At 53.8% G+C, this 25,450-nt stretch overlaps 3 protein-coding genes and 1 pseudogene across 4 annotated transcripts in view; all 4 read left to right on the forward strand.

Annotated features, from left to right (window-relative positions):
- Nucleotides 1-88: 88 nt before the first annotated feature.
- On the forward strand, nucleotides 89-1,662 carry LOC103298326 (60S ribosome subunit biogenesis protein NIP7 homolog; annotated as a pseudogene).
- A 3,610-nt stretch (nucleotides 1,663-5,272) lies between these two features.
- On the forward strand, nucleotides 5,273-12,844 carry FN3KRP (fructosamine 3 kinase related protein). The gene is made up of 6 exons (XM_008154963.3): nucleotides 5,273-5,467; nucleotides 8,690-8,841; nucleotides 9,202-9,293; nucleotides 9,758-9,840; nucleotides 11,284-11,406; nucleotides 11,648-12,844. Exons 1-6 carry the CDS (start codon nucleotides 5,327-5,329, stop codon nucleotides 11,981-11,983), a joined length of 927 nt encoding a protein of 308 aa, XP_008153185.2. The 5' UTR covers nucleotides 5,273-5,326; the 3' UTR covers nucleotides 11,984-12,844.
- Nucleotides 12,845-15,544: 2,700 nt separating this feature from the next.
- On the forward strand, nucleotides 15,545-22,883 carry FN3K (fructosamine 3 kinase). The gene is made up of 6 exons (XM_054709582.1): nucleotides 15,545-15,750; nucleotides 16,892-17,043; nucleotides 18,095-18,186; nucleotides 18,554-18,636; nucleotides 20,672-20,794; nucleotides 22,470-22,883. The coding sequence occupies exons 1-6, from the start codon at nucleotides 15,610-15,612 to the stop codon at nucleotides 22,806-22,808; spliced, it is 930 nt and encodes a 309-aa protein (XP_054565557.1). The 5' UTR covers nucleotides 15,545-15,609; the 3' UTR covers nucleotides 22,809-22,883.
- Nucleotides 22,884-24,781: 1,898 nt separating this feature from the next.
- The window catches only part of TBCD (tubulin folding cofactor D), a 103,553-nt gene continuing 102,884 nt past the window's right edge, over nucleotides 24,782-25,450 (forward strand). For both annotated transcript variants that reach the window (XM_008155108.3, XM_054709580.1), the window contains exon 1: nucleotides 24,782-25,085. In XM_008155108.3, the coding sequence (XP_008153330.2) occupies nucleotides 24,890-25,085 (196 nt within the window). In that variant the 5' untranslated portion in view covers nucleotides 24,782-24,889. The remainder of the gene's footprint in view (nucleotides 25,086-25,450) is intronic.

Below are 25,450 nucleotides of genomic sequence, written 5' to 3' on the forward strand. Positions count from 1 at the left end.
CTACCTTGCCCGTCCATCTTGCTGCGGTCTCCGCCTCCAGACCGACGCCCACAACAGCCGCAGCCAATGGTGGACGGGAGGCGGGGCCATGGGGGTCCAGGGACGGGGTGGGGCGGAGCCAGAGGTGACAGGGGGCGGGGACGCTGATCCGGCAGCCAATGCGGGGCGGGATGAGCAGGGGGCGGGCCGGGCGTTTACCGTGCCGCGTGGGCCGGCACCGGGTGCGGTGGGGCGATTCTGTACACCGGCCCTAGGCCGGGGCGCCAAGGCCAAGTCTCCTGGCGCCAGGGGTCCCTGTCCGGGACGAGCTCGCGGTGTTCCCCCACGGCTGCTCAGGCCTCTTCCTTGTCCCAGAGCGACTCAAAGTCCGTGGGTGCACGTACCTGTGTGTGCTCGTGCGCCTGGGTACGTGTGCACGTGTCTGTGCAGGTGCTGGAGGAGAGGACAAGGGGGGCCCTCCATTTCCGGGCTCCCCTCCCGGTCTAGGGAGCCACGGTCTTCAGGCCTGGGCCTGCCTTCAGCTCTGGAGTGCTCACCAGGTAGGGGGTCGTTTGTCTCAATAAAATCTTCGTGCGAATGCCCACCCACTTTCTCTACTGTAGCATCACGTTTTCTTTCCCTATTGGGTCAAAATACGCCAAGAATCATTTGACTTTTAACTATGTATATATTTTTATTGATTTAAGAGAGGAAGGGAGGAGCGAGAGATAGAAACATCAATGGTGAGAATCATTGATTGGCTGCCTCCTGCGCGCCCTCTACTGGGGAGCAACCGGGCATGTGCCCTGACCAGGAATCAAACCCGGGACCCTTCAATCCGCAGGCCTAAGCTCTATCCACTGAGTCAAACTGGCTAGGGCTGATTTTTTTTTTTTTTTTTTTTTTTTTTAAGAATCATTTGAGCCGAAACCGGTTTGGCTCAGTGGATAGAGCGTCGGTCTGCGGACTGAAGGGTCCCAGGTTCGATTCCGGTCAAGGGCATGTACATTGGTTGCGGGCACATCCCCGGTGGGGGGCGGTGCAAGAGGCAGCTGGTCGATGTTTCTCTCTCATCGATGTTTCTAGCTCTCTATCCCTCTCCCTTCTTCTCTGTGGAAAATCAATAAAATATATTAAAAAAAAAAAAAGAATCATTTGAGGGGCCGGACCCGTCCATTCCGACGCGGCCTCCAGTCCTCCTTTTGCCCACAGCACCGGGGAGAGCCTTCAGCTGCTGGTGGATAGGCCCCACGCACCTACTGTTTCAGGCAGCACTATGTGAGTGAGAAGATCTTGAGGTTGGCCGCCAACATCTCTGGTGACAAGCGGGTGTCGCTGGGGACTTGCTTCGGAAAATTCACTAAGACCCACAAATTCCGGCTGCACATCACAGCTCTGGATTACCTTGCACCCTATGCCCAGTACCAAGTGTGGGTAAAGCCTGGAGCAGAGCAGTCCTTCCTGAATGGGAATCACGTGTTAAAATCTGGACTGGGTCGTATCACTGAAAACACGTCTCAGTCCCCGGGAGTGGTGGTGTACTCCATGGCAGACATCCCGGTGGGTTTTGGGGGGGCAGCAATGTCTACACAAGACTGCGGGAAAGTAGACCCCAGGGCGATTGTGGTATTTCATCAAGTAGACATTGGGGAATCTGTGCGACATGAAGAGACATTGACTTAAAACAAAACCATCGCAAGAACTTACGGCGGTGTGGAAGGCCTGGCTTTGTTTCCGGTGTCTGAGTAGGCTCCGTCATGTGGAATTTGGTCAACACTGTGATGTCTCCAGGGCCTTCTTAGCTTAACACGGACAAATGCAGGCTGGATTCTTATTAAGCAGAAATGGGTCAAAAATGGCGTTTCAGGTGTTTGTGTTTGCTACTAAATAGAATATCGTGTGTTTTATATTTTAATCAGAGGGCTTCTTATTTTCAGTAAAAGATTCTAAATCATTGGAATCGAGGACAAAAATCGCTTATTGTTATCTGCGATGACACTGTTTTCCAAACTCATGGTAAGAACACAACAGGTTTTCTTATTTATTTATCAACACTGGAAAGGTAGATATTGCTGTATGAGAATAGTTGGCCATGTCTGGGATTTTGCAAATGAAAGTAGGATAAAATACTAAGAGCAATTTATTCTGCTAGTTTTCCTTATGATGGGTGCTGTGTGGTGTGGAAGAAAACTTGGATCCGAAACCTAGTTCTAATGCCTACCAGCTCTGTGATGCTTTAGATGAGTCATTAAACTTCAATGAGCTTCATTTTCTTCTGTTTCAAAAAAAACAACAACAACCAGCTTTAACCATCTACCTAGGAATGGTTTTCAGAATTTGAAATCATGATTGTAAAGTACCTAGCACAGTGCCTGGCAAATGACAGGTGCTGAATAAGTGGTAAGAATTGTTTTTATGTTGCATATACTGGGTGTTTCTGCTACTAAAAATAGGATCTAATGAGTATAACTTGATTATATCATTTTGGTTTTTCCAAGCTGTTTTCTGAATCTTTTTCCTGGATGGTGATTTCAGGTTGAATGTAATTTTCATCACCTTGGTTTCCTAAAACATTTCCCTTATGAACCTTTACTTACCTTACTGGACTGGACAACAAGCACTATTCAGAGACCCTGAAATAATTTACCTCCTTCATTCTTCCCCATGCTTCCTGAAATCATTTTTAGAATTAAAGTATTTTTAAAATGAAAGTTAAAAAAAAAAGAATCATTTGATTTGAGAACGGTGACATGTATGGGCTGTTTTTATTTTACTTGCCCGTGGTTGTGGTTCATCAGCCCTGTGGGAGGATGATGGGATGGGGAGCACTCAAGCGCCCAGGGAGGAGAGGGTGGGTGGGTGAGGTCAGAGCACCCACTGAGGACTGTGTCTTTTCGGGGCTCACACCCACTTTGCTGTAGATTGGGGACATCTGCAGCCACTTATATTTTCATAACTATCGAGACTGCCTCAGACACCTGGGCTCAGTCCCGCTGGGGACCTGGGGTGGGGGTGATGTGAAGGACATACTGGATTTCCCCACCCAAGGAGTACATCAGGAACCGAGGTCTGCCCACCCCGGAATGCTCCACTGCTGTCCCCAGGCACAGGGTCCCGCTGCCTGCAGTAGAGGCTGCTACCCATACACATATGGCAACAACTGGGTCTGCTATGTCTGTTTTTACCTTTTGTCTGCGTACCCTCTGATTGCCCCTTTGTGTTAGGGTCTTGTGATAATTTATCGAGGGAGAAGAGAGATTTTTGTCCTGCCATTTTTGTCTGGCACCACCGGACTCCATCACAACATGGGATGTCAGGCCTAGAGCACCATTGGAGCACCTACTATGGAAGGTGGGGGAGAAGAGAAATGTCTGCCATCTCTGGGTGATTTGCAAGGGATCTCTTTACATAATATGAAATGTGTCTTCCACTTGACTATGGAAAAGCATTTCTTTAGTTTCTTTCTCTGATGCTCACATAAAAATAGACTTAAGCACTAAAAAGGGACTGACCATATTGTCTCTCAAGCCCCAGGCACTTGCACACACCAATGAACTCCTGATTTCTCTCCCCTGCTGTCAGAAAGTAAATAGAAACTGACAGCTGATGAGACTTGCACACTGGGTGTATATTTGCTGATGACTCACTAAGAATTCAGTCAAGGTGCCAGTTGTTCTTCCGATATAGAAAGAAAAACTATTTTAAGCAAAACTGTAACCTCACTGGTGCTAGTATCACAGCCGCAGGAAATCCACGTAACGTAGGTTTCGCGCCAGACTTTCACCCCGCGCAACACTCTGTCCCGGCCCTACTCACGCCCCGCCCACCATATGCCCCGCCCACCATATGCCCCTTCCCGTCCCGCCCCTTCCCGTCCCGCCCCCTTCCGGAGCCTCCCGCCCGGGTGTGACAAGCCCACAAAGTCTGCGTCCTTCTCACGCCCCCTCCTGGCAGCCTGCACTGTCCCTTCTCCGCTCCCACAGACAGCAGACCGGCCCGAGTGGAGAAGGTGGAAGGCAGAGCTGGGGTTCTAGCCGGGTCTGTCCCAACAGCCCGAGCCGAGACCTGGCTCCCCTGTCAGGTGCCCGCACCCTCCACCACTCAAACTCGGTGTTTGGGGGAACTGGGAATCCTACTCCGTGGTCAAGGAGAGAGGCTTTGGTTGGGAATAAATGTTGAGCTTAATGTGGTCTCTCTCTCTCTTTTTAAAAAAATATGTTTTTAGTGATTTTAGAGAGAGGAAGGGAGAGAGATTGAAACATCGATGAGAGAGAGACGTCGAATGACTATCTCCGTACGCCCCCTACTGGAGATCGAGTCTGCAACCCAGGGATGTGCCCGGACCCGGAATCAAACGGGGACCTCTTGGGTCATGGGTCCACGCTCACCCACTGAGGGACACCGGCCGGGCAAGGTGGTATCTTGAAGTCGGGTGCAGCAAGGCTAGCTGGGTGCTGGGAAGGAACCCCCACACAGGCAGCCACCCATAACTGGACTTTTGAGTAAAGCCAAGTACCCTCCACAGTGTGGGTAGGCCTCACCCGCTCAGTAAAGGCACAGAGCAAACACTGACCTCCCCCAAAGGAGAGTAAATCCTGTCTGCAGAACTGGTCTACCCTTCGGATTCTGGTCTCGCACCTCCATAGTGCGTGAGCGGATTCCTTTAAATAAATCATTCTATATGTACACACATCCTGTTGGCTTGGTTTCTCTGGAGAACCCCGACTACTACAGGGAGCAAAGCGGACTTTATTCTTTAAAAAAAAAAAAATAAATATAAATATATATATATACATGTATACATATATATATATTATATATTTATTTATTTCAGAGAGGAAGGGAGAGGGAGAGAGAAATGGAAACATCAATGATGAGAGAGAATCACTGGTCGGCTGCCTCCTGCACGCCCCCTCCTGGTGATCGAGCCCGCAACCCGCGCATGTGCACTGACCGGGAATCAAACCATGACCTCCTGGTTCATAGGTCAGTGGTCAATCACTGAACCTCACCGGTCGGGCCAGACTTTATTCTGAGACCAGCAGAGCCTCCAGGTCCCCTTGGAGCCGCAGCGCGGTCCTGCCCCCACCTGGCCCCACCCCGGCTTAGCGCCGCCTCCACCCAGGTGTCGCCCCGCCTCCACCTTGGCGTCACCTAGCCTCTCACCCAATCCCTGCGCGTCATACAGGCCCCGCCCCCACCCTGGCGTCGCCCCGCCTCTCATCCAATCCCTGTGCGTTCATCTGGCCACGCCCCTATGTGACGTAACGGCGCTTCTCCTAGTCCCCAGGCCTCTCCGCGCCGCCGCTGGCGTGCCCGCGCCACCTGAGGCGGATCCGCAGGGAACATGGAGGAGCTCCTGAGGCGGGAGTTGGGCTGCAGCTCCGTCAAGGCCACGGGCCACTCAGGGGGCGGGTGCATTAGCCAGGGTCAGAGTTACGACACGGACAGAGGACGCGTGTTTGTGAAAGTGAACGCCCAGCCGGAGGTCAGGGCCGCCGAGAGCGCGGGGGGCGGGGTCCGCAAGTCGGGGCCTGGGGGCTGGGGTAGAGGCCCGAGGGCGGGGGCCCTGGCCTGAGGGCGGGGCGGGGCGGGACCGGCGCAGCCCGCGGCCTCAGAGGGGGGCACTGGGTGACCCGGCTTTACCGTCCGGCCGTGCCTGGGCGCTTCTGGGGTCGGCACCGCCAGCTCGGCCCTGAGCGGCCACTTCTACCCCAGGGAGCTGTCGAACCTTCCAGGCCCTTCCCTGTGCGGTGTGGACGGGGGTGCCCGCCCAGGCCCTTCCCTGTGCGGTGTGGACGGGGGTGCCCGCCCAGGCCCTTCCCTGTGCGGTGTGGACGGGGGTGCCCGCCCAGGCCCTTCCCTGTGCGGTGTGGACGGGGTGCTGCGGGTGGCTTCTTCGTGACCGATGTGCCGCTACTTGGAGAGAACGCGCATTTGTCGAGGTTTGGACGAGGACACAGGTCGCAGAAGCCTCGTGTCCTGGGGCCTCCTTGGGCTTCCAGAGATCACCCCGTTCCTGAGCCCTGAAATGATGTAGGTGCTGCCGCACCCGGCCGGGGCTGCTGCACCCACACAGACTCGGTGGTCTACACAACAGACATCTATGTTCCCATTTCTGGAGTCTGGAAGCCCAGGCTCAAAGCGCCTGAAGAGAGAAGGATGCACGCAAGGTGTCCTCCTTGGGGAAGGCGGGCAGCCCTGGGCCTCTGAGGGCGCCAGTCCCACCGGGAGGGCCCACCTCCTGCCATCACCCCGGGGTTAGGTCTCCGCATAGAAAAGTCTTTTACGCATTTTTTTTTTTTAATGCTTTACCTTTTAGGAGGTGAAAATGTCTTCTTCCAGACTTCTCAGAAAAGACCTCTTATTTGCTCTCCCGATACTCTGCTCACACCTGTCTGCTGGTTTCACCTGATTATTCTTATCTGTCCTCCGCACACCGTGTGATTGGCAGCACCGGCCCTTTCACCTTGCTCCGCGCTGGAGGAGCATGTTCTCAGGGCCGAGTTGCAGGCGATGTCTGTGAGGGAGCCTTGTGTTCACAGATCCTCCTTCACCTCTGCCTGCATTAAAAAATCCACCCCCTTCTCTCAAAAACCAGCGCTCTAGGACAAGATACAGCAGGTTCCAGTCTCTCTTTATCTTCTAGAGAGAATGCTCTGAAAATTCTTCTTAAGACACAGTTCTTTTTTAAAAATTTTTATTGATTTGAGAGGAACTTCCATTGGTTGTTCCATTTGTGCATTCGTTGAATGATTCTTGTATGTGCCCTGACCAGGTGTTCGAACCCACAACCTTGGCATATACAGATAACACTAACCAACTGAGCTACCTACCTGGTCAGGGCAAGACACTGTTCTTACCTTTCTCCTCGGTGACTGTAGCTCTTGATGGCAGTATAATAAAAATTTTTGTTTTATTTTTTTAATATATTTTATTGATTTTTTACAGAGAGGAAGGGAGAGGGATAGAGAGTTAGAAACATCGATCAGCTGCCTCCTGCACACCCCCTACTGGGGATGTGCCCGCAACCAAGGTACATGCCCTTGACTGGAATCGAACCTGGGACCTTTCAGTCCGCAGGCCGACGCTCTATCCACTGAGCCAAACCGGTTTCGGCTGATGGCAGTATAATAATATTGATAAAGTGTTTAGAATGGATTATGTGTTAGCTGCTAACTTAATCATGGCAGCAAGCCCATGATATTGATACTATTAACCCCATTTTACAGATGAGGAAACTGAGGCACAGAGAGCTTAAGTAACTTGCCAAAGGTCACAGAATTAGTAACTATGAGAACATGTAGAAGAATGTCCATGGCAGCACTGTTTGTAATAGCCCCAAATTGGAAGCCCAGCTGTCCGTCAACAGTAGACGGGATGAGCACATGACGAGGAAGGAGCTGACTTGGCAAAAGGTGGGGGTTAGTGTTCCCAGCAGAGGTGACGCGGTGTGTGCAGGCTTCGAGGCTGGAGGAAGCAGGCAGTCTTTACGAAAGGAAAGGAAGGCTGTAATCCAGGAGCACCAGGGGTGTGTGTGCCTCTAAGTGTAAGGCGTGGAGCCCAGGTAGGGGCCCTGGATGAGGATGGGAGAGTGGGCAGGGTCAGACCCTGTGGGACGTGCAGGATATAGGCAGAGGTGGTAACTCGGGGTGTGCTCCAGGGTGGGATTTGCCTTCCATAAGCATTTACTTCAGTTTGGTGAGCAGGGAGACCAGGGGAGGATGGTCACTGCAGTCCAGGGGGAGCAAGGACTTTTGGACTGGGATGGAAAAGGTGTTCAAGATGATACAGTTTCCAGTGCTCGTAGGAGATGTCCTAGAACTTGGTGGTCCATTCAGATGAAAAGTGACCACAGGTTCCTGGCATGTGCAGACCAGAGGGCCACCTGCACCTGCGGGCTCAGGTGTTGTTACCAAGCAAGGACTTGCTGCCCGATGTGCACAGAAGCCAATGTTGGCTTTTGGTAAAAGACAAGGCTTTATTGCAAACTCAACTGGCAGTGAGACAAGGCTCCAATCTGTCTCCCCGGTTGTGGGTTTGGAAGGACTGGCCAGCCTGCGCAAGTGCTGCAGGGCAGGTTTCAATTGAAGGCTTCAGCACTGGGTCCTGGACAGTGGGCCAGTGACTGAGTTCCAGTCAAGTCCCAGCTCTTTGGTTCCGTGATGATGGTGGGGGGGGGGGGGGGGGCGGCGCAGGGCACACTTTGGTTCTGGGTATTATTGAAAGTCAAAATTCTCTCCTCTGAGCATACTTGAGCATGACATGCAGTTTTGTTCTGTTGTCCCTGGAAAACAAGTCAGTATCTTGTTAGAACTAGGTAAGGCCAGTGTGAGCTGGTTCTGTGGTTGCTGTGGGACAGGACTGTGTTTGAGGTACTACTGAGGGTGACCTACATACACAGTCCAGCCCTGCACCCGGCACTTAGTGGAATATTAGGAGCTGACTTCTCCCCATCTGGAGGGAGTTTGGACTCAGTGATAGCATAACAATGTAGTCCAATGATGCAAAGTACCATCTACTCCTGTGCAGCGTCAGGACGTATAATCTGCTCTACAGAAAAGCCCAAAAAGCTGTCTGTCTATTGACTCTGCAGTCAGGGCAGCCTTGTATCAGAATTGTAATGCCTGAGAAAACTCGTCTACCTGGAACCTTTCCAGAAGTGATCTCGCTCGCTCTCCTTCCCCCGCTCCATTGATTTTCCTGACAGGCTAGGAGAATGTTTGAAGGTGAGATGGCCAGTTTAACTGCCATCCTACAGACAGACACAGTGAAAGTGCCCAAACCCATCAAGGTCCTGGATGCCCCGGGAGGCAGCAGTATGCTGGTGATGGAGCATTTGGACATGAGGTATCTGAGCAGGTACGTCTTGGCACCTTCCCCTCTGGTTGGCTTTGGTTTTCTTCTGAGTGGTTCCTCCATACCCGAAGCTTGCACTAGGGGTATAACTTTGTGGGATGTGATACAAGGAACCCACCACCCACACACAATGAGTATCCGCAAGTGAAAGGCAAACTGGAAGGAAATCTTTCAAGGTGAGATGCTCAGATGAGGCTGGGAAAGACCGTCCACTAATGAGGGCCCATCAGCTCCCTCTTGCTTCACCAAAACAGACTTTATATCCTCAAAATGTGTGACTTCCTTTATCTGGCCCGAGCCCTTTCAAGTAGATGAAGTTTCCTCATGTGTGTCACGCGTTCAGTTGCTGCCTTTTGGTTTCAGTCATGCTGCCAAGCTTGGAGCCCAGCTAGCAGACCTGCACCTAGAGAATAAAAGGCTTGGAGAGGCGCTGCAGAAGGAGGCCAGCAGAGTGGGTATGATGTGTGGGCCAAGAGGGACCCCACCTGGAGGAGGACATTGGGCTCTTAGGGGTGTCTGGGTGGGGTTATGCCACAGCCATATGGGTGAGGGTCAGGCCTGTGTTGATGGCAAAGGAAAGGAATGTCAAACCCAAGATGCATTTTGGGGTGCGGTGAACACAGTGAATGCAGTTTGTCTGCTATAAGTGGCAGCTGCGAGCCATTCTGTCCTGGGCATCCTCCGGGCCCCATCTGGTGTGTCTCCTGGAAAGCAGGTGGCCTGGCTGCTAAGTGTGACAGAACAGGCTCTGGTTCTGGGTCCTGAGGGTGGGTGGAGACCAGGGCCCTGTTCGTCTCTGGGTGGGACTCAGGTGGAGAAGGCACGCTGACATCAGGTCTCAAGCTATGCTGAGCTCCAAGAAGAGGGCCGAGGGAGCAAGGCAACTAGTTGTCTGTCCTGTTTTTCTTTTGCTTCCAAGGGAGAGGAGGTGGGCAGGCGGAACGGCCCTTCATAGACCAGTTTGGGTTTGACGTGGTGACGTGCTGTGGCTATCTCCCCCAGGTGAGTGATACCTGCACTTTCCTCCATCTTCCAACCGGGAAAGCTGTTCAGAAACAGCTGAGAAAGCACGCCCTCTCCCTTTTTGGTGATGAGTAAGTCTTTGCTCCCTTTCTTTTTTTGCTAATTTTTTAAAGAGGTTGACATGAGCTTTACCCCTTCCTGGGCTGTGTAAGCTCAGAGAAACAGAGAAGGCCAGCAAGTTAGAATGCTGGATTTCAAGGTTGGTAAAACCTAGAAAACTTTCAAATGTTTTATTTTAAATAGTCAGCTCTCAGAGGTGGCCTAATGAAAAGGGATGGTAACCTTCAGTTTTATGATTTTACGGTTGGCTCCCCTGGGAATTATTCCTCCTTGACGTCCCGCAAACGCAGAGTGGTTAGGGTGGTGGGTGTGCTCTCAGCGAAAGGCAGGTGGCTCCTTGGAAGGGATCTGCTGTGGAAGACTTTCGGGGACTCTGTGGTGGGCACAGGGGTGCAGAGACACTACTCTGATTCTGAAATGTTTTGGAGGTCGTCCAGGAACCTGCATGGGGTGGCAAGTGGCTGACAGCTGGGCCTCCTGTTCCATGCTGCTCTGGGGGTGTCTCAGCTGGCTCCGCTCCTCTCTATCCCACCTGTAACTTGCTGGCTGGTTGTGTGCACACGTGCACGTGTCAGGTTGCATTTATGTGAGAGTATGTGTATGCGTTGTGAGTGAGTGCACTTTGTGAGCGTGATACCCTGTCATTTGGCATCACATACTGCCCCTGTGCTGTCCTGCTCTTGTGTATGTCTGTCTTGCCCCTCCACCCCCATGGTCAGCACCTGTGGCCTGGATGTCCTCTCAGCGGTCTTTTTGAACAGGGTTCCACGTGACTTCCCATGTTACCACTCTTGAGAGGGCAGTGCCAGCTGCTTGGGAGGGGCCGAAGCGGGGTCCTCTGTGGCCAGGTGGATGGACAGAAGTGAGCCACAGGGTCAGAGAAGGCCAGCCAGCTCTGGCCTCTGTGCTCCTGTGTGAGTATAGATCGAAAGAAAACATCCCAAGGCAGGAAGAGATTAACCAAAGAACTTGTATGCATGTACGCATAGCATAGCCCAAGGACACAGACAATAGTGCGGTGAAGGCCTGGGGAGGGGGCGGGAATGGAGTGGAGGGTGTCAATGGGGGAAAAACATTGATATACTTTCAACAATAAAGATAAGTTTAAAAAAAGAAAGAAAACATCCCGGAGCTCATCAGAGGGACCCTGTTGCTCTGCACGGGAAGGGCCCCTTGCTTCCCATTGCTCCTGGGATAGGCTCTAAGGTCCCACCTGTCCACAAGGCCCCAGGGGTCCCATCAGCTCCCACGCCCGTCCCTGCAGCAGTCCCTAGCAATCAGTCCTTCCCACTTTGGGGTACCTCCTTCAGCCCTGGCCTGTGCCTCTGAGCTCGGCCTTCTCCTTTGCTGTCGCTTGTGCAGGTGAATGACTGGCAGAAGGACTGGGTCGCATTCTATGCCCAGCAGCGCATTCAGCCCCAGATGGACATGCTGGAGAAGGGGATTGGGGACAGAGATGCCCTTGAGCTCTGGTCTGCTCTGCAGGTAAGAGAGCCCCACTGCACGCTGTGCCCACCATGCCCTGCAGCCCCACCAGGGAGAGGTGGCAGGCCAGGTACAGCACTGAGATGTGGGTCTGATAGGAGGTGGGTGGGCCCGGCCAGTCGGATGGCAGTAGGTCACCCTGCCTGAGCCACGCATGGCCATGCGCAGCCACACGTGGAAGAGCGTGTACCCCTCCCACATGCGTCGCTCGATTCGCTGAAGTGGCCTTTCCTCCTCGCAGTTGAAGATCCCTGATCTGTTCCTTGATCTGGACATCGTCCCAGCCTTGCTCCATGGAGACCTCTGGGGAGGAAACGTAGCAGAGGATTCCTCTGGGCCCATCATTTTTGACCCAGCTTCTTTCTATGGCCACTCGGAATATGAGCTGGCAATAGCCGGCATGTTTGGGGGCTTCAATGGCACCTTCTACTCCGCCTACCACAGCAAGATCCCCAAGGCCCCTGGATTTGAGAAGCGCCTGAAGTTGTATCAGCTCTTCCACTATTTGAACCACTGGAATCATTTCGGATCAGGGTATAGAGGGTCCTCCCTCAACATCATGAGGAACCTCATCTAGTGAGCTTGCTCTGCTCCGGAGGGAGGCCTGTGCGAGGAGCCTGCCGGAGCCTTAGGTTCAGATGTACCAGATCCTAACCCTCTGGTTCCCCACAGTCCTCTTCTTCAGGGGTTCTGCCCCATTTCTTCACACACCTGGAGAGGCTTCAGACCACCTTTCTGAAAGCTGTACGTTTCGTTAGACTCCACGGTTGGATGACCCATACTAGTAATGTGAACAGAGGGACTTGCAGTGTGGGCCATGTCAAACCAAACAGCTGCCCCAAAGGTAGAGAAGGCAAGTGGCCAGTGCGCCACGCACTGCTGCTGCGGGCACCTTCGCACCATCCCCTCCGGTTTTGCCTCCAGGAATGACTCGAGTTCAGGATGATGCTACTCGATGGCTGAGGTGTAGTCTAGGCACAAAACTGTCTTATGAGGAGCATCTTACAATGCCCATTCCCCAAACTGAGCACATTCCCTTTGCTTTCTGTGTGACCTCTGGACCAGCCGCAGGCTGAGCAGGTCTGGAAATGATTTGGGGAGTGGCCAAACTGCCGGCTTTGGGGTGTCCTTAGTAGCTTCAGGAGCCACTGAATCTTTCACACCCACCTTGTCTGCCGCGCCCTCCGCTTGCCCAGTGTCACTCCTTTGCTTCAGATACGCCCGCACTAAGCCGTGTTTCCCCCTTGGTCTTGCAGGGATGAGGAACGGTCACGAATGGCAATGATGCTAACAAATGCTTTTGTGTAAACTTCCAGGGGTTTCAATGATGCAAGGCACCATTTCCCTCATTTAAACCATAATTCACTGTTTTTCCTAGATATTTGCCAAGAAGCCTTTGTAATGTGTTACTGTAATAAATTGTTTCTTAAAGAGCAAACTTTTTCCTTGACTTTGTTGAATAAGAGAATAGCTTCAAACTAAGTGCAGGTGTAGCCTGAGGACGTTAATATTTTACTCAGATGCAGTTTAGCTGCTATTCCTTGTCACCCTGCGAGATTTGTGAACACTGAAGGGATGTTGAAAGCAACTGTTGGATTGCATTTTGAGGAAGAAGCCCATTTGTGGCCACCGACTAGGTCTGGGATGGGGCTGGGAGCACCAGTGTTAGGACACTGGTGGTCTCCTGGAGGCTGGTGGGGAGGATAGATTCATTTTTTCTCCTCTGCTTTGTGTGGGAAGGGAGAGGGGACTCTGACTTTAAGAGCTTGTGGTTGTCGAACTTTCAAACCTAGTAATTCCTAGACTACTATGTGCTGAGGTTTTAGCTTTTTTTCCGGATCCTGGGGAAACTGTTAACTGTCTCCGAGGGAAAGGGTGCCGAGCCAGCTTCTGACGATGGCACGTGTGCTGTTGTACTCTTTTTCTAAAATTTTTTATTCATTTATTTTTTTAATCCTCACCTGAGGATATTTTCCATTGATTTTTAGAGAGAGTGGAAGAGAGAGGGAAAGACAGAGAGAAACATTGATGTGAGAGAAACACATCGATTGGAGCCCAACCAGGTCTGGGGCCTGGGAGGAGCCCGCAACCCAAGTATGGACCGGAATCGAACCTGGGACCCTTCCGTCCACAGGCTGATGCTCTATCCACTGAGCCACACCAGCTAGGGCTGTTGTGCTGTTGACACAGACCTGCTTGCCAGACGGTTTGGTCCTGGGGTGCCCAAGCTGAGGTCTTCCAGAGTTCGTCACCTGCACCTGCTCTCCTCTATGGTTAATCAAGTCAGTGGGCAGATGCTGTATTGGTTCAGATAGAGGATCTTAGAAGCGGAGTCTGCATTTCAGATCCCTGTAACTCATGGGAACTGTTGAGTAGGTGAGTGCCCAGACTGGTGTTTTGAACCACGAGTCAGTGGTGAGAGGAAGGGACGCCTTCTGGCTCCTGGTGGTGGGGGAGTGGGTCACTCACAGGCCCCTCTGGGTTCTAAGAGGCTGAGGTAGGGGAGGCAGCCTCCCCTGGTACCTGGTCACCCGAGAAAGTGACAGGCCGCTGGGCTCTCGGACCAGGAGGTTGGCCCAGACCCGCTCGGGAGAATCCTCTTGGGTGCTGTGCCAGGTGCTGGGAGTGGCTGCCTCTGCCCCGCAGCAGCCCCCTGGGCCCCGGACCTCACGCCTAGCCAGCACAGCGTTGCCAGCCATGAGAGCTGGGCCTGAGCTTTCCCCGGCTGTTAACAAGAACAGGGAGACACGCTACAGTGGCACGTGGGAGGGAGGCCACAGGTGAGAGTGCACCCCAAGGAGAGAGGGGGGGGGAGAGGCACAGAGGCAGGTGGTGCTTAACTGAATTGATGTTTCTATCTCTCCCTCTCCCTTCCTCTCTGAAATAAATACAAATATATTTTTTAAAAAGATTTGTAATAATAACAGTGTAATGCCTGTGTTGTGCTGTGGTATAAGGTATAGAAGACAGTCAAATGGTGAATAAAGAAAATAAGTAAAGCCCAGCTGGTGTGGCTCAGGGGTTGAATGTTGACCTATGAACCAGGAGGTCACAGTTAGATTCTTGGTCAGGGCACATGCCCGGGTTTCAGGCTCGATCCCTAGTGTGGGGTGCTCAGGAGGCAGCTAATTGATGATTCTCATCATGGATGTTTCTATCTCTTTCTCCCTCTCCCTTCTTCTCTGAAATCAATAAAAATATTTTTAAAAAATAATTTAAGCCCTGACCGGTGTGGCTCAGTGGATAGAGCGTCGGCCTGCGGACTGAAGGGTCCCAGGTTCGATTCCAGTCAAGGGCATGTACCTTGGTTGCGGGCACATCCCCAGTAGGAGGTGTGCAGGAGGCAGCTGATCGATGTTTCTCTCTCATCGATGTTTCTAACTCTCTATCCCTCTCCCTTCCTCTCTGTAGAAAATCAATAAAATATATTTTAAAAAATAATTAAAAAATAAAGTTCCTCCCCATAGCTGTGGTCTCTGTAATCAGGAGTCCCACGTGGGTGGGGTCAACCGCCTTGCCTGGTATCAGCAGCTCCAGAGCTGCCTCTGTCTTGCTGATGGGCACCAGGTGCCCCGATGAGCAAAGGCAAGGCCAGCAGTGGGTGCCCCTGGGCAGTGCCTGGGCCTGGCAGGACGTGGTTGAGAGCCCCAGCCTTGTCTGGTCAGTGGGAGACCTAGCCAGGCCTCAGACTGGGCCTCTCCAGGGCTGAGTGGGAGGGGTTCACGTCCTGGGAGGGCTCCTGGAACCTCTGTGCAGGGAGGTCAGGCCCTGCCTCTAGGGCCCGTGAGCGCCCCCAGTGGGTGAACCCCCAACCTGGACTGTCCAGGTACACTAACTGCAGACGCATGGGGAGAGCACCGCCCCGCTTCTGCCCCCCCTTGGAAGCCGTCCTCTCTCTACCCTCCCCCCTCTCCCTCCCTCCTTCCTTTCCTTCCCTCCCTCCCTTTCCCCCCTCCCTTCCCTTCCCTCCCTCCCCCGCTTCTCCCTCCTCACCCCTCCTGGGAGGCGGAGCCTGGGAGGCCGGAGCCCGGGCGTTCAGAGCTCGCTGGCCCCGCGGACCAGTCCCAGTCGCCTTCCCCGTGCGCAGCGGCCTTGGCAGCGGCAAGCTCGCGTCCCTGGCTGGGCAGTCGGCACCATCCTGGGTCCCTCTTCGCGTCCCCCTGGCCTCCCCTGGTCCCCGAGTTCCGAGTGTCCCCCGCCCCCATGGAGCAACTGCTGCGCTCTGAGCTGCGCACCGCGACCCTGCGCGCCTTGGGGCGCTCTGGCGGGGGCTGCATCAGCGAGGGGCACTCCTACGACACTGACGCTGGGCCTGTGTTTGTCAAGGTCAACCGCAGGGCTCAGGTGCGGGGACTGGAGAGGGGGAGAGGGTGGGGATGGCGTGGAAAGGGGAGAGGGGGCGGATAGAGGGGATGGGGCGCGCGGAAGGGGGACGCGGGGCAGGGGGCGCGGGCACGAATGGCCTTTCCTGCGTCAGGCCTGGCGCCACTGACCCGGGGCAGCCAGTGGCCTTGAACCGGACACCTGCAGGCCACAGGGCTCGAGCATGATCTGCGGGATCCCCTACGGGATTTCACCCGCTGCAGGATTAATTCTGGTCCTTTCACCTCCGTTGTTTGGTTTAATGTCTCCACCCACCAAGCATGGGGGAGGTGAGGCTTGGAGACTGGGCTGCTTCTGCCACTCTCCTGCCCCAGCTCTGAGGTCAGGTTTCCCCAAGCTCCCGGCCTCTTCACCAGGTGTGAAGAGGCAGGAAGGAAGCCAGGACCCCAGGCACCCCAAGGGCCAGACTCCAGTCCCCTCTACTCACAGGCCCTGCTTGTGTTTGGATCTGGTTTTCATCCCCGGCTTACCCTATTTCTGTTAAATACACACGGATAAAACACTTTACAAGCGGAGAGAGTTAGCCCGGCTGGTGTGGCTCAGTGGTTGAGCACTGACCTATAAACCAGAAGGTCATGGTTCAGTTCTCCCTCAGGGCACATGCCTGGTTTTCAGGCTCCATGCCAAGTGTGGGGCGTGCCGGAGGCAGCTGATCAATGATTCTCTCTCATCATTGATGTTTCTTTCTCTCTCCCTCTCCCTCTCCCTTCCTCTCTGAAATCAATTTCAAACAAAACAAAAAACCAAGTGGAGAGAGTTAGCTACAGTGCATGTACCCAGCAGTGGTGGGGTGCTGCCTGTGGGCTGAGGGGCCCAGAGAGACCCCTTCGGACACCCTGCAGCACTGTCCACGGCCGGGTGGACAGGGGGTGGGGGCTGATCCAGCATCCCTGCTTTGTGGGCACCAGAACTGTTGAGGAGTCTGATTTCAGAACCCAAATGTCTCAGAATGATAAGCCCCACCCACAGGAACCCATTTTCAGTAACTGGTGGTCCTGGGTGCTTACGATCCCGTGCGGTGGCTTCTGTGAGGGCTGTGAGCCACAGCCTGGCTGCAGAGGCCCTGCTGGAGTGGGAGCTCACGGTGGTGTTCTGGACACAGGCCCGGCAGATGTTTGAGGGGGAGGAGGCAAGCCTGGAGGCCCTCCGGAGCACGGGCACGGTGCGGGCCCCTCGGCCCATCAAGGTTATCGACCTGCCCGGGGGTGGGGCAGCCTTCGTGATGGAGCACCTGAAGATGAGGAGCTTGAACAGGTAAGAGAGAGACAGAGAGAGTGTGTGTGTGTGTGTGTGTGAGAGAGAGAGAGTGTGTGTGTGTGTGAGAGAGAGAGAGAGAGAGAGTGTGTGTGTGTGTGAGTGTGTGTGTGTGTGTGTGTGTGAGAGAGAGAGAGAGAGTGTGTGTGTGTGTGAGAGAGAGAGTGTGTGTGTGTGTGTGTGTGTGTGTGAGAGAGAGAGAGAGTGTGTGTGTGTGAGAGAGAGAGAGTGTGTGTGTGTGTGTGTGTGAGAGAGAGAGAGAGAGAGAGAAAGAGAGAGAGAGAGAGAGAGAGAGAGAGAGAGAGAGAGAGGGAGCAGCCTCTTGCTGAGCTGCCCACATAACTAGGTGGCGTTACCAGGGGCAGGGTTCCCACCTGTCATTCTTTTTTTCTTCTAGTATATCTTATTGATTTCAGAGAGGAAGGGAGAGGGAGGGAGAGAGAAACATCAATGATAAGCCTGGCTGGCCTGGCTCAGTGGTTGAGCGTCAACCTATGAACCATGGTTTGATTCCCGGTCCGATTCCTGGTCTGGGCACATGCCTGGGTTGTGGGCTCAATTCCCAGTAGGGGGCGTGCAGGAGGCAGCCAAGCAAGGATTCTCTGTCATCACTGATGTTTCTCCCTCTCCCTCTATCTCTGAAATCAATAAAAAAATATATTTAAAAAACCCCCAAAACTGGGAGATGGTTTTTTGTTAGTTGTTTGTTTGTTTTTATAGCAAAGGTGGAAATTTATTGAAGAACAAGCTCAGACTCCCACGTGGGGAGGGGGAAAGCGTCCGCTGGGAGATGGTTTTTAACTTAACGTTACCTTTTGAACATTTGTCTTATAATTCTCAGTACTTCCTAAAGCTTCTGTTGATGCCTACCTGCTTCCCCACTCTTGGTGATTTTACACTGTTTTTTGGAAAGGGTCGCTGCCTGCCATTCATTTTTCATTTGTTGTGGCGTGGAAAGTAGTTTTTAGGTATTAAAATATTCCTAAAATAGAACGTGCTGGCAGATTGTTGCTATTTCTTATTTTAATGGCTGCATTTCTTCTCTCCACAGTCAGGCTTGGAGACTTGGAGAACAGGTGGCAGATTTGCACCTTTACAACCAGAAGCTCCGGGACAAGTTGAGGGAGGAGGCGAACACAGTGGGTGCGTTCAGATTGCCTTCGTACGCCCTTGACCCAGTGGCATCCACCCTGGCCTTCTGCCCAGGGTGACATTTCCGTAACAGGTTGGATTGCACGCCATCTCCTTCTACACTCAGTGGGAAAATGCGATTGTTAAGTAGGAATTTGATGGAGTCGATAAGCAAGTAGAATTGGCTCCTGACCTCTTTTATACCCAGCCCTGCCGTCTGTGCTGAGGCTGTGTCCTGGCTGACTCACGTGCTATCTAATTGCTAGTGGGAGTGGTACATTCTCATATCACACACATTCCAGCAGGGCAGCCAGGCCTGTCCTGACTCTCTGTCGGGGTCTGGATTTAAAGGAAAGACCACATCTCTTCCTGTTGATAGGCCGGAGGGCCGAGGATGCTGAGCCCCAGCATGTGACCAAGTTTGGCTTCCACACGGTGACGTGCTGTGGCTTCATCCCGCAGGTGAGTGCCGGGGTTAGGATGCACGTGCTTGCTTAGCTGAGGGCCGTTCCCTACACCCTCATGTTGGGCACCCCTTCCCTTGTAGTGACAGGGTGCCAGTCCTGGCACACCTGGGAGATTGACCACCTGATTCCTAAAAGCAAAGGGTGAGCTGTGTACCTGGGATGAGGGCGTTGAGCTTGGTGGTGGTGGGAAGCCGTGGGGCAGGTGGAAGAGCATTCTAAGCAGAGGGAACAGCAGGTGCGAAGGCCATATTTCAGGAGGGCACAGGATGAATGGAGCCAGCAGTCATCGTGGTCCCAACAAACGTGGCTGAGTGTGGCTCGTCCTGCTTCAGGTGTTGAGTTGAAGAGCTGCGGGGTCTCCAAAGACGTGGTTGACCTCATACAGTGGCTTTTCAAGAACCCTAAGGTCTGAAGTAGATGAGAAGGGATGGTCTGTGAGGGGCACAGATAGCCCTCGAGTGTTTCTTCAAACTACAGGATCAACAAGCCAACTTAGGTCAGCTGCAGCTCAGCCAGGAAAGGGGGATGGGAGGACAACCAGGCCCACCTCCTTGTGCTAGGACAAGAAGGCCCTAGGACAGTGGTCGGCAAACTGCGGCTCGTGAGCCACATGCGGCTCGCGAGCCACGGTTTGCCGCTCTGTTGACTAATGAGTTTGCCGACCACTGACCTAGACTCTCGATTCCAATAATTACAGGCTGTTGTTGTTCCTTGTGATTAAGCCCCTATCCCAGTGGTCGGCAAACTCATTAGTCAACAGAGCGGCAAACCGCGGCTCGCGAGCCGCATGTGGCTCACGAGCCGCAGTTTGCTGACCACTGCCCTAGGACTTATTTCACTTAGCATGATACTCTCCAGGTCCCTCCATGCTGTCTCAAAGGATAAAAGATCCTTTTTTCCTGCTGCATAGTATTCCATGGTACAAATGTGCTACAGCTTTTTTAAATCCACTCATGTATTGATGGGCACTTGGCCTGTTTCCAGATTGCTGTGTTCTTTTATTTACTACAGGCCCAGTGCATGAAATTCGTGCATGGGTAGGGTCCCTAGCAGCTGCTGGCTGCCAGCCGGGGCGCTTCCCTTCCCCCGGCTGCCTGCCACCACCACCAGCCCCATCCCTGGTCAAACTCCTGGTCAAGGGGACCATTTGCATATTAGGCTTTTGTTATATAGGATTTATTTATTTTAATTTCTTAGTTTTATTTATTTTACTTTAAGAAGTACTATAATATCATAAATAATACATATGAAATTATGAACACATTGCATTCAATTTTATTATTATTATTTGGTGGCAAATAGCTCTTTGCATCTCTCTCTTTTTAAAAAATATATTTTATTGGTTTTTATACAGAGAGGAAGGGAGAGGGATAGAGAGTTAGAAACATCAATTAGCTGCCTCCTGCACACCCCCTACTGGGGATATGCCTGCAACCAAAGTACAGCCCTTGACCGGAACCAAACCTGGGACCCTTCAGTCTGCAGGCTGACGCTCTATCCACTGAGCCAAACCAGTTAGGGCTGCATCTCTTTTTTTTTAAAACAATATTTCTTTATTGTTGCAAGTATTACCTATGTTCCCCTTTCCCCCCCATTGGCCCTCTCCAGCCTGCCCAGGCCCTCACCGCCCCCTGTTCTGTGTGTCCATGGGTCATGCATATATGCATACAAGGTCTTTGGTTGATTACCTCCCACCACCCTCTGAGGCTGTGTTCTTTTAGTGGTTGATCTAGGGCAGTGGTTGGCAAACTCATTAGTCAGCAGAGCCAAATATCAACAGCACAACGATTGAAATTTCTTTTGAGAGCCAAATTTTTTAAACTTAAACTTCTTCTAACGCCACTTCTTCAAAATAGACTCGCCCAGGCCGTGGTATTTTGTGGAAGAGCTACACTCAAGGGGCCAAAGAGCCGCATGTGGCTCGCGAGCCGCAGTTTGCCGACCACGGGACTAGGGTTTAGGCAAATCACGTGTATAACTGCCCTGTGACCACCACCTGCAGCATCTGCCTCCTTTCCCTTGCTGCCCAGGTGAATGAGTGGCAGGACGACTGGTCGACCTTCTTCACCCGGCACCGGCTCCAAGCACAGCTGGATCTCATTGAGAAGGACTATGCTGATCGAGAGGCACGAGATCTCTGGTCGCAGCTACAGGTGGGCACAGCAGGTATTCTCTGAGAGAGGGGCTGTCCCCCTGTGAGCCGCCACATCTATGTGGGGCCCTCTGGAGTGGGGACCACTGAGCCCTGGAAAGGAGCTGCTCAAGTCCAGGACACATGGCGCCTCTTGGCCTGATGGGGACACGGGGAAGGGAGTGGGGCCTGAGGACATACTCTCGGCCCCCGAGTGTACCTGTGACCCCCGAGGTCACTGGGTTCTCATGTGAAACACAGGTACTGGGATCATACATGGTGGCATTTACTATTACTTTCTTTTTTTTTTAAAAATATATTTTATTGATTTTTTACAGAGAGGAAGGGAGAGGGATAGAGAGCTAGAAACATCCATCAGCCACCTCCTGCACACCCCGCACTGGGGATGTGCCCGCAACCAAGGTACATGCCCCCGACCGGAATCGAACCCGGGACCCTTCAGTCTGCAGGCCGACACTATATCCACTGAGCCAAACTGGTTTCAGCTAAAGTTCTTTTTTTTTTTTTTTAAATATTTTATTGATTTTTTACAGAGAGGAAGAGAGAGGGATAGAGAGCTAGAAACATTGATGAGAGAGAAACATCGATCAGCTGCCTCCTGCACACCCCCCCACCGGGGACGTGCCCACAACCAAGGTACATGCCCCCGACCGAAATCGAACCTGGGACCCTGGAGTCCGCAGGCCGACGGCCCATCCACTGAGCCAAACCGGTTTCGGCAAGTTCTTTTTTTTTTTTTACTATTACTTTCTTGCCCACTTTTACCCTTTTCTGCATGAATGTTTTACGTCTTAGAGCAGATGTGGGCAGAAGATGCCTGAGGGACTGGTTTCAAAGCAACACCCAAAATGTGAAAAACAGAACTCTCAGGTCAATCTAGAGCATGCATTGAAGAACTATTATTTAACTCTTTTTTTAAAAAAATATATTTTATTGATTTTTTACAGAGAGGAAGAGAGAGGGATAGAGAGTTAGAAACATCGATGAGAGAGAAACATCGACCAGCTGCCTCCTGCACACCCCCTACTGGGGATGTGCCCGCAACCAAGGTACATGCCCTTGACCTGGAATCGAACCCGGGACCTTTGAGTCCGCAGGCCGATGCTCTATCCACTGAGCCAAACCGGTTTCGGCTTATTTAACTCTTTTAAAAAAAATATTTTTTATTGATTTCAGAGAGGAAGGGAGAGGGAGAGAGAGAGATAGAAACATCAATGATGAGAGAGACTCACTGATCAGTTGCCTCCTGCACGCCCCCTACTGGGGATGAAGCCTGAAATGGAGTCTCAACCACTGAGCCACACCCTCTGGGCTTATTTAACTCTTTAATGACGTAACCGATGGGATACAAAAGAGGTGTGATGTGAAATAAAAGAACAGTGGAGAAAGTTTGCTAAGTTAGGTACAAAAAAAACACCTTCACTCAGGTTATACAGTTCAGGTTTCTATTCACAGGAGATAAAACCATCACCTCTGGGGTTTGACACCGTATGTAAATCACTGGTGTCATGGAGCTTCTGGCCTGAGTCTAGTCGATAGTGAGACCAAGTGCCACTGCCCTGGGCTTGCTTTGACACGGAACAAACACGAGGCCATCTTTGCCATCGTTCCCCGTGTTGCCTGAGGAAACCGTGGCTCACAGTCCCATAACTGTGTGTCCAATATCATTTCCTTAGGTGAAGATCCCGGATCTGTTTAGGGGCCTAGATATTGTCCCTGCACTTCTCCACGGGGATCTCTGGTCGGGAAACGTGGCCGAGGACAACTCGGGACCCCTTGTTTACGACCCAGCGTCCTTCTATGGCCACTCTGAGTTTGAACTGGCAATTGCCTCGATGTTCGGTGGCTTCCCCAGGTCCTTCTTCACCGCCTACCACCAGAAGATCCCCAAGGCTCCAGGCTTCGACCAGCGGCAGCTGCTCTACCAGCTCTTTAACTACCTGAACCACTGGAACCACTTTGGGAGGGAGTACAGGGGCCCGACCCTGGGCACCCTGAGGAAGCTTCTCAAGTAGCAGCCCACCCGTGTCCCGGCCCGCCTGCCCGCCCGCTTAGCAAACACCAGGGGCAGCAACAGCAGAGGCGGCTGCAGGGGCTAATAAAGCCAGTGGGGGCTTCGGGGACGGAACTGCTGTGAGTCTTAACTGAGTCTGCACCCTCCATGCACTTGGGCTAGTTTACAGGGTGCCCAGACCACCTGAAAGGGCTCCAACGGGCTCTTGACATACCACAGCCTGGGGGATGTTTGAAGTTTGGATATTTTCATCGTAATTGTATAGAAACTCACATAGATTTGGGGTTTGCTTAGGCAGAAAATGGTGCCCCATCCTCCTGTTTTAGCTCAGGCAGTGTGGGGAACCATGAGTTGTGCCCCATGAGTTTTAAATATATTTTTATTGACTTCAGAGAGGAAGGGAGAGGGAGAGAGAAACATCAATGATGAAAGAGATTCACTGACTGGCTGTCTCCTGCACGCCTCCTACTGGGGATCAAGCCCACAACCCAGGCATGTGCCCTTGAGTGGAATTGAACCTGGGACCGACCCTTCAGTCCGCAGGCCACCACTCTATCCACTGAGCCAAACCAGCTAGGGCTAAAATATATTTTTAATATATAGTTTAATATATTGATTTCAGAGAGGAAGGGAAAGGGAGAGAGAGAGAGAGAGAAAAACACACACACATCGATGATGTGAATCATCTATTGGCTGCCTCCTGCACACCCCACACTGGGGATTGAGCCTGCAATCCAGGCATGTGCCCTCACCAGGAATTGAACCATGGCCTCCTGGTTCATTGGTTGATGCTCAACCACTGATCCACACCAGCTGGGCTGTGCCCCACTTCCTAAGCAGCATCTCTGGGGCTGAGTGAGGGGGCTTCAAGTCCACCCTTAAGGTGAGACAGATGCAAGGAAGGGCCCCCAATGTTGTGGGGACTGGCATTTGGGCTGCAGCCACTGCCCAGCCTCTCTACTTCTCCCCATTTTGCAGCCAGTGTGTTTTCCTCTGGATAAAGAGGAGGCGGAAGGCTGGGAGAGAGCCTTGGGCAGTGGGGTGCGCCCCACAGCTGGGATGTCTGTGGTGTTCAGGGGGTTGGGATGTCCACATGGCCTGTTGGTTCAGGATGTCAGGGCTGTCACGGTTGAAGGTCTCTGCCTGGGGACAGGCGGTGCCTGCAGGGTCTCAGGGCATCATGGCCACCTGTGTGTGTGTCTCTAAAGTCAGAGGACCACGTGTTTACTACTTCTGGAAAAATTACCCATTCATTCGTCCAGCGCCCAAATGTCCCTTTTCTGTAAAGTGCGCCTGTAGACTCCAGCGGGATTCGTTCCCAACGCAGACACAGGAGCCTGTTGAAAGCTTTCTAGAAGGAAGTCCACCCCAAACGCTTCCTTCCCAACACCTGACGGTCTCAAATACAAACTGCCATCGTGGGCAGAGCCAGGGAGACCCCGACCCCGCCCCACCCGCAGGCCCAGAGCTCTGGACTCCGCCCCCTCCACGGGCCCAGACCCCCCGTTGACTCCGCCCCCTTCGCCGGCCCAGACCCCCCTTGACTCCGCCCCCTTCGCCGGCCCAGACCCCCCTTGACTCCGCCCCCTCCACGGGCCCAGATCCCCCCGTTGACTCCGCCCCTTCCACGGGCCCAGACCCCCCCTTGACTCCGCCCCCTCCACGGCCCAGACCCCCCTCCATTGACTCCGCCCCCTCCACGGCCCAGACCCCCCCTACATTGACTCCGCCCCCTCCACGGCCCAAACCTCCCCATTGACTCCGCCCCCTCCACGGCCCAGACCCCCCCTGTTGACTCCTCTCCCTCCACGGCCCAAACCCGGGCCCGCTCGGACTCCACTGCGCACGCGCCCCGGCTGCAGGCCTTCTGGGCGCGGTTCTCCCGGCCCCGCCCCCGCTCCTCGCTCTGACGACCGGCGCGCACCGTAGCGGGGCCAGCGCGTGAGGTCGGAGGTCACAGGGCGGGGTCTGCGTCGGCCCCTCGCTTCGCGGCTCCCTCGCCCGTCTCAGCCCAGCCGCCACCGCGCCGTCCGCGCTCGCATCCCGCTGACTTACCGCGGCGGCTCCGCCTCAGCGCCGAGGATGGGCGTGGGTCAGGACCCGGCCGCGGGCGCCCCGGAGGACTCGCCGGAGGACTCGCCGGAGGACGGGGCCCCGGCCCGCGGCGGCACCTTCGAGGCTTTCGGCGACAGCGCGGAGACGCGCGCGCTGCTGGGCCGCCTGCCCGAGGTGCTCGGGGACTGCGCGGCGCGGGAGAGCGCCCTGCAGCGGTTCCGAGGTGCGTGCGGCCCGAGCGCCGGCCCACGCGGGTGCGCGGGCGGGAAGAGGCTCTGGGGCGGGACCCGTGACCGCCTCGGCTGCTGGCGGCACCGGCTCCCAGACACGCCCCCCCCTCCCCCCCCCGGGAGAGCCCGTGCTGCGCACGATCTGGGCGAGGACGCGGGGTGGTCCTGGGGGCCGGACCCCCCTCCTGGGCCCGCACCCCGCCCTGCGGCCTCAGCCGGGGCCACAGCCAGGGCAGGGAGTGGGAGCGCGGGTGGGTGGGGAGCGGCAGGTGCGCAGCAAAACCCTCCGCAGCCGAAAACAGTCCCACCCCCCCTCCCGGAGCCGAGTTAGGGAGGGAAGCTGTCCGTTACTTTGCAG

The sequence above is a fragment of the Eptesicus fuscus genome, chromosome 20, assembly GCF_027574615.1.
Source record: "Eptesicus fuscus isolate TK198812 chromosome 20, DD_ASM_mEF_20220401, whole genome shotgun sequence".
NCBI classification, from domain to species: Eukaryota; Metazoa; Chordata; class Mammalia; order Chiroptera; family Vespertilionidae; genus Eptesicus; species Eptesicus fuscus.

Coding starts and splice junctions, on each gene's coding strand:
- FN3KRP (XM_008154963.3), top strand. CDS start 5,327: ATGGAGGAGCTCCTGAGGCGGGAGTTGGGCTGCAGCTCCGTCAAGGCC. Junction 8,842..9,201: donor GACATGAGGTATCTGAGCAG/GTACGTCTTGGC, acceptor TTTTGGTTTCAG/TCATGCTGCCAAGCTTGGAG. Junction 9,841..11,283: donor GCTGTGGCTATCTCCCCCAG/GTGAGTGATACC, acceptor TCGCTTGTGCAG/GTGAATGACTGGCAGAAGGA.
- FN3K (XM_054709582.1), top strand. CDS start 15,610: ATGGAGCAACTGCTGCGCTCTGAGCTGCGCACCGCGACCCTGCGCGCC. Junction 15,751..16,891: donor AGGTCAACCGCAGGGCTCAG/GTGCGGGGACTG, acceptor TTCTGGACACAG/GCCCGGCAGATGTTTGAGGG. Junction 18,637..20,671: donor GCTGTGGCTTCATCCCGCAG/GTGAGTGCCGGG, acceptor CTTGCTGCCCAG/GTGAATGAGTGGCAGGACGA.